This window comes from Lolium rigidum, chromosome 7 (genome assembly GCF_022539505.1).
Source record: "Lolium rigidum isolate FL_2022 chromosome 7, APGP_CSIRO_Lrig_0.1, whole genome shotgun sequence".
In the NCBI taxonomy this organism is placed as follows: Eukaryota; Viridiplantae; Streptophyta; class Magnoliopsida; order Poales; family Poaceae; genus Lolium; species Lolium rigidum.
Genome location: NC_061514.1, coordinates 133297810 through 133305363, shown reverse-complemented (window position 1 = coordinate 133305363; position 7554 = coordinate 133297810). Strand labels below are relative to the sequence as shown.

Genomic DNA, 7554 nt, shown 5'->3' with positions numbered 1-7554 from the left:
CCAAACGGGAGGTCAAGGAGGAGCCGGCGACGCCCGTCAACACGAGGCGTGGCGGTAGCGGCAGCGGGCGGCAGCAAGGGAGGCGCGGCGGCGCCCTCCTCATCCCGAGCCGGAGGTGAAGGAGGAGCCGGAGGAAGCGTCGCAGCGGCGGCGCTGCCGGCGGAGTACGAGCGGCAGCAGCGGCTCATCGCCGGCGGCGACGACCCCGAGGACTGCCCGGGGCTGCGGGCGGCGTTCTTGGCGTCCATGGACGACAAGGACGCTCGGAGAGGCGACCTGGACGCGGCGATCGCCATGTCCATCCGCGACTCCGGCAAGCCGCCGGTGGACCTCACCGACGACGGCGAGGCAGGACCAAGCGGCTTGGTGAAGGACGAGCCCGTGGACGAGCCCGTCGACGAGCGCGTCAAGCAGGAGGTCGTCACCGACGAGATGTACAACTTCCGGCAGTACTACGACGCCTCCGGCCGCCGCAAGTGGTTCTAGATTAGGTTTAGTTTTAAAGTAAGTCAAATTTCGTTCGAATCTATGTAAGTTTGGACGAATCTAATCGAATCTAGTCAAGTTTAAAATTTACGAAATTTTGTTTGGGGACGCGACTGGGGAGCGACGTCCCCCAAACGCGGCACGAACGAAACACGTCCCCCAAACGCTCAATCCGGCGCGGTTTGGGGGACGGTTTGGGGGACGCGACTGGAGATGCTCTAAGCCCCACATTTTATGGTCATGCTAGCCGTTTCCCAGCAGATCATATACACTAGTTTTTCTCAAAACGAGAAATCTGATTTTTTTTACTGCAGTCGAACAAAATTTGCTTGTTTCTTTTAGACTTTATTATTTTGTGATCACCAAATACTTCCTGTCCAGTTAGATTGTTTTCCCAGTTTGTAGAAAACATGTTTTGTATAACGCACATATGAAACACGAAAATGGTGAATGGAACCTGGGTACACGCGCACCTATTTATGAAAAGTTCAAAAAAATGCTATTTAAAAGTTTCAAAAAAAATTGAAGTAAATTTTTGCATGTATATATTATGTTGATACTTACTTGTGTGCGTTTTCACAAAAAAATATCATTGTGTGTGACCTACACAAAAATGACAAAATGCAAATTCCTATTCCTGTGAATAGTAGAAATTCCTATTCACTATTCTCATTTGAACATTTTGTCATTTTTGTGTAGGCCACATACAATGGTATTTTTTCGTGAAAACTCACACGATTAAGTATCAACATAATATGTACATGCAAAAATTTACTTCACATTTTTTTGAAACTTTTAAATAACATTTTTTTCATTTTGTAGGAAACAACCCTATGTACTGCTAAGGCGTTGGGAGCTCACTGTCTTCACTGGCCACCGAAGTCAATGCCGGTCTAGCCGTGGCAATCTTCACATGACAGCCACGGCAATGATGGAAACGCCGGAGGGAGCAATCGCTGAATCGCGACGCAAAAGAATGCTACTGAGGCATTATGCTGCAGTGGCAGAGTTCACCATAGAAGTTCATAAGAGATCATCGACCAAGGCCTTGGTCCAGTTCTAGTGAAGCTTAAACTCATGCATAAGCAGTGGAGCTGCGTCATAGATGCAATCCAGCTGGTAAACTGTGATGTAAATATTTTGGTTTCATCTGGAAGCTAGACCACGGAGCAACCACCACCACGCATCAACGCCTGCTGTTTAATCGATTAAGAAGAGCACATGAACATCTTATATCAAACGTCATCACACTAAATTAAGGTCACATGTACAGCATCAACTGAGCACGATTAATAGCAAATGTAAAAGCCCAAACGTCTTGAGTTTCATCATTATGAGCATTACAAATATAGGTAGATATGTGTGCAAGTGTTTGGAACACAAAGCAGAAAGAGAGGAAAATAGAGACAAGGAAATGTGGTAAAAATAAATCTCCCAACGCTTCAGGCTATCATGAATTGTTTCTTTAGCCTGCAGATAAGCTGCCAATTTTCATCAGTCATTTCATCCTGTATCAAGAAAATTCAGTAGTGTTAGAATATTTTATGCATAAGGGTAAAAAACTGCTCCACGTTAAATGAACAGCAGCATTGTGAACATATTTACCCGATAATACTCTTTGAGAACATCAATAGATTTCCTCGAGATTTGGCTGAGCAGCTCGTTGCTAGCATCAAAATGGCGTCCATAAGATCGGGATTTCTCCTGAGGATTGTCACCCATTATCTGGTGAAGGTGATGGCATTTGTTAGCTTTTGAACGTCCAATTTGCAATTGGCATAACAATAATCATCTCTTATGGGTTCACTAATGCATACCTTTATGGACACTAGTCCATTCCTGGCTGAGAAAATCTGACTGCCGTTGGATGTTTGGATGGAGGAGATCCTTCCAAGGCTGTGAATTATGTTACTTTTATCCTTACTTGGAACAGAAACACAAATAGGGGTTCCAACCTGAAATGCAATTAAGAAATCAACCACTAACATACTAGTAAGTAACAAGATCAACTCATACTATATCTGTACCCTTGAAAACACATGGCTAAAAGAAGTACCTTCACAACACCTTCCAGAACTTCGACGTCACAAACAATTGGATCTTTGTTATGGTAGACACGGTTTTGCAAAATCTTCAGGGTACATGGGAAAACTGCCTCAGCTGCATATTGTATTTTCTTCGCTTCATTCAATCCGTTAATGTGCTCAGCATAGCTGTCGACTAGCTGATATACTGTATCAGCCATAAAAATCCTCACTCCTGATTCAGCTGCAAGGACACTAGCCTCAGGCATCACTTTGACGTCAAAGGCCAGGATGGCTGCGTACTCTTCTTTCCGGTTCAGCATGGCAGCTGCCTTCACGACATCCTGCTTGTGGACAGGGCCCAAGTTCCAATCACTGACAGGAATGTCCACATTACTGCTCTGCAAGTGATCAATGATAGCTTCCAGGGTTCCAATACTAGAAGCTTGCACATAGAGACCCTCCTTGCAAGTCTTGACCCTACTTACTTCTTCTGCTGTTCCCTCCTCATTCTCATTCGTCGTGCTTATGGTTATATTCATCTGTTGCATTGCAGCTGCTTCAGCTTGTCGCAAATCATCCCCTGGCTTCACTACAATGAGAGAAGTGCCAGCCATTGCATTCTGAAGTCCCTGGAAAAACAAAAACAAGCAATGATTAGTTTGACAATTGATTTGAGAAGGCATGAGAATGGAAATGGAACTCACCGGTGCCACAATTTTTACCCCATGTACAGCTCTAAGCTCCTTGTGATGCTTATATGCGCCCTGGAAAAGAGCAGAAATGATGATACATTTGGTACACCATCCAAAAAAAAAAAAACTCAATTACTAAGTTGGCCTCGCAATTTTTAACATTGAGTTAGTCCAATAAAAAATCAAAACCTAAAACAAACAGAGCACACTGCACAGAAGATTCAAGACCGTTGAGAACTATAAATATGGCATCAAGCAGGACTTGGTAAATTCAACCCAAATTTCAGCCCAAGGGAATGGAAGTGCAAATGTTTTGTTCAATGAAGGGTAGAACAAAACCAAGGTTCTGGACAAGTATATGCCCCCCCCCCCCCCATGATGTAATATCTATGGTCTCAGCAGCATAGCACAGACCAATTCAACTACTACAAAATGGTGCAGCTGCAAACTACTCTTTGAATTTATAAACAGGCACCAGTCGTGAGCAACGAAAACACAGATGTCTAATAAAAGTTGTACCACACAAAAGCGCAGTAACATTTCTGAAGGATTAGGCGTATGCCATAGTTGTCATTGAGACAAAGGACGGACTCAATGTAAATTTTCCTTCAGACTTGTATGGAAAGTACATCATAGGAAAAAATCTTTGAACCAAAGAGGCAGCAATTAAACTAGCTGAATCAAGTGGTCGTAGACATTTACAAACATATCGGCATTCTTTATGTGCTTAAGTGAAGGATAGGGCATGAAAAAAGGCTTGCAGAACTCAGCATGCAAGCCAATCACTGTAAATAGATGCTAATGCCTTGTGGGTGCCAAAGCACACTAAGGGCATTATTGATGACCAAACTAACTAAAAGAAAACAAGACATTAGCAAGTAACTGAGTATGCTTCTTTGAGTTTAAAGATATGAAGAAGTTAGCCTAGCTCACTTGGAAACTCTGGGTTCTTATTTGAAAAATGAAACTGACTGACCTATGGGTGTCTCATCCACCACTTCCATTTAAAAAGTTTGAGAATATGTTATTTCTATTATCAGACCAAAAATCTAATCTAATCTAATCTTACAAAGATATACCAAGAAGCGAAAAATCAGCCTATTTTATATTTTACAGTTAGCATATTGTTCCAGCAATTCAAGAACATGTGAATTTGTGTTACCACTAGTCTTTTTTATGTTCCAGCAGAGTTTGCATCCTGAATCATTGTTCCTAGATGTATAGTAGCAATAAGCTACATTTTTCATTGGTCACCCTACCAGTTCACTATCTTGTTTCTGCATCTAGATGCATGTTTGGACATAAATTTAACATAACTGGATATAAAGAAGAGGATAGCATAGTTTTAATGTTAACTTGTTAAGAACGGAACACACATCCCTAGCAAATCACAAATCTTCTTAACATAAATACCAGATCCTTTTTCATTCAAACTAAGAAGTTCAAAGCATTGAGCAAATCTGCCTATCTATCGTCAAGCAAAAAAGTTACAAGAAAAATATGATTGCACACAAGAAAAATAAGTGTGGACTCACCTTAGCTTTGAGTTCTTTCATTGGATGAGGGGTCAACAAATCTCTAATAATGGTTGTGACAGGCCCCTAAAGATGAAAAAAGTTATGGTTGGAATGAAGTGTTGTGGCAACATTCAAGGTGGCATGTAATCTCAAATTTGAGAAAGTGGTACCTGTTTAGTGCAAACAATTGCTTGATCCCCCTGGTGCAGTGCACCATTAATCAGCACTACGTCAATAGTAGTTCCTAGATCTTTATCTCCATTGACTTCTAGTATTGTACACTGAACAAATATGGAAAGAATATTTCATTAGCAACATCATAGTTTAACGGATAACTTCAGTAGTGACGGAATAGTAGTGTTCAATGCACAAACCTCTACTGAATTGTCATAGACTAGCTTTTCTATCATTATTTCCGGAACCCATCGCACCAGTAGCAGTAGAAGATCTGGAACACCTTCACCCCTAGAGGATAACAGTACAAGTTCATCAAAGGCTAAAATTACAAATAACATATGAGAAACTGAAACTTAAACTAAAGATAAGTAATGAAGTATATAGCTGTCGCACCTTATGGCACTGGTCGGGACAATATTAAACACTTGTTTCATTTTCTTATTTTCATAGTACGGTGCAGTATTGAAGCCATTTTCCTTAAACTGTGTTACGACCTGCTTACATAAATCGAATTGTCAGAAAAAACTTCAAAGAAACTAATGAAATTCAAAGTAGTTTGCAGTTACCAAACAAATGCAGAGGATGTCACCGGAATGTACCTCAGTTAACCTCCATCTGTATTCGCTTTGGACATCATCAGATTGACTCTTGAGTGCCTTCACTATTGGTGCATCGGGGCAGCTCTTCCACCCATAGAGGCGGTCAACCTTGGTCAAGGCGACAATGAACCTTACATTATGGCGTTTCAGAAGATGAAGGGATTCGATTGTCTGCTTCTCTAGCCCACGTGTAATATCAACTACCACCACAGCAATGTCACACAAGCTCAATCCCCTTGAACGCATTTTGCTGAAGGACTCATGACCAGGGGTGTCAATTACGAGCAAACCGGGAACTTTGATGGCGACTTCAGGCTTTAAGCCCGCCCTCTCCCTGATGTTTTCAACCGGTAAGTAGGTGGCACCAATCTGCTGTGTGATGCCTCCGGCCTCCCCTTTCTGCACATTGGTACCCCTGACACAGTCAAGGAGCTTCGTCTTTCCAGCATCCACATGTCCAAGGATGCAGCATATTGGTGCGCGGAGCTCCCTTTCATCTCCAGATCCATTGCTGGAAGCAACATCCTGAGCAACGAAGACATCCTCCACAATCTCCTGGGCCACATTGTCTGAATTAACAACCGGAGCAGAGGAAATCGAATGGTTTTCCTCTGTTTCTTCTCCTCCATACAAGCGAGAATTACCATCAGACAGGACATCATCAAATTCATCCAGGCTCTTGTTGTCCCAAGCATCCTCATCATCGTCGTCACCATTGATTGTTCTGCCCTGTTCCGATGATTCAGCGCTCGATCCCTCCTTCAATCTGAGCACATTATTGACTGTGATGATGTCATCTTCATGTGATGCATTGATATTTTCCTCTTCAGAGTGCAGCATCGAACTCTGGTTTCCTCCCCGATCAACTTCAGACTGGACGTCCTCACGAGACTTGGACTGCAATTTAGGTCTCCTGGATGCATAAACCGGCCGCTTCCGGTCACCGTCGCCAGCTGCGGCTCCACCCTCAGCGACGATGGTGACACCTAGCCGCCTCCGTGCAGCCTCCAGACGCCGATTCTCCTCTCTCTTCCGCTCCTCCCGCCTCCTACGCTGCCTCTCCTCCTCCCTCTGCTTCTCTTCCTCCTCCGTGGGCTTCTTCTTCTCCTCTTCCTCTCTCCTCGCCTTCTCAGCTTGCGCCTCCATCTCCTCCTCCTCACGCGCCTTCCGCTCTTCCTCCTCCTTCTGACGAGCAAGTTCCTCACGAAGCGCCCGCAGGCTCAAGACCCCCGCGCCACTAGCCACCTTCTTCCGGCCTACGCCACCGGCGGCCGCGCCGCCGGCGCGGGAGCCCGCGGGTCTCCTCGACGACATGGGGACGAGATCGGGTAATGTGCCGGCGGTCCAGGTTGGCGAAGCGACTGCTCATACAGCGGCAACAACACGCGCGGTGGCGCCGGCGTAAACCCTAGGCAGGCGTGGGAAGGTCGGGGCGGCGGAGGACGGCGGCGGGAGTAATCAGGGAGAGGATTATTAGACGGTAGAATACGCAATGGCACGGGGTGACCGGGGGACGCGTTCACGGGCCAGTATATAATGAGCGGCAGTAGAAAACGTGGCAACCAAGTCTCCTATGGACACACGCCGACTCCCAACGACACGCGGCGGGCGACCTTTATTTACGGTAAACACTACATATAACAGTCCCATGGAAAACAAACTAGGTAAACACTACATATTTGATCAAAAAAGAAACTAGGAGATCATCGTTCAATTATAAGGGCTTCTACGACGGCCCGAGGCAAACAGTCGTTTTTCTTTTGCGTTCACCCCATCGATAAATGGATTTGCAACCTACCTCAGCAATCCGACGCAAAATCTGCAACATGTTCCTAAACGCGGCCTAAATTTGGGGTTGAAACACGTTGTGTGATCGCTCCCCTCTGTCTTGGACCCGCTTGGTAGCGAGCGCGTCTACTTCGTCTTCGGCGTGGCACGACAATACTAGCGGGCATCGTCGACAAGTGAGTTAATGACCGCGTAGCGATGCAGCTTCCCTGGACCTAGCAATGGATATCGTTGATGATACCAATCGACAAAGGAAGTCTAGCGGTCC

At 44.9% G+C, this 7554-nt stretch overlaps 1 protein-coding gene across 1 annotated transcript; it reads right to left on the bottom strand.

The window, feature by feature from the left end:
- Positions 1 to 1757: 1757 nt before the first annotated feature.
- LOC124672022 (eukaryotic translation initiation factor 5B-like) lies at positions 1758 to 6812 on the bottom strand. The gene is made up of 10 exons (XM_047208322.1): positions 5499 to 6812; positions 5293 to 5393; positions 5097 to 5187; positions 4893 to 5003; positions 4741 to 4806; positions 3218 to 3277; positions 2543 to 3142; positions 2304 to 2441; positions 2092 to 2211; positions 1758 to 1994 (listed from the first exon to the last, which is right to left on the bottom strand). Exons 1-10 carry the CDS (start codon positions 6810 to 6812, stop codon positions 1929 to 1931), a joined length of 2667 nt encoding a protein of 888 aa, XP_047064278.1. The 3' UTR covers positions 1758 to 1928.
- Positions 6813 to 7554: the final 742 nt, after the last annotated feature.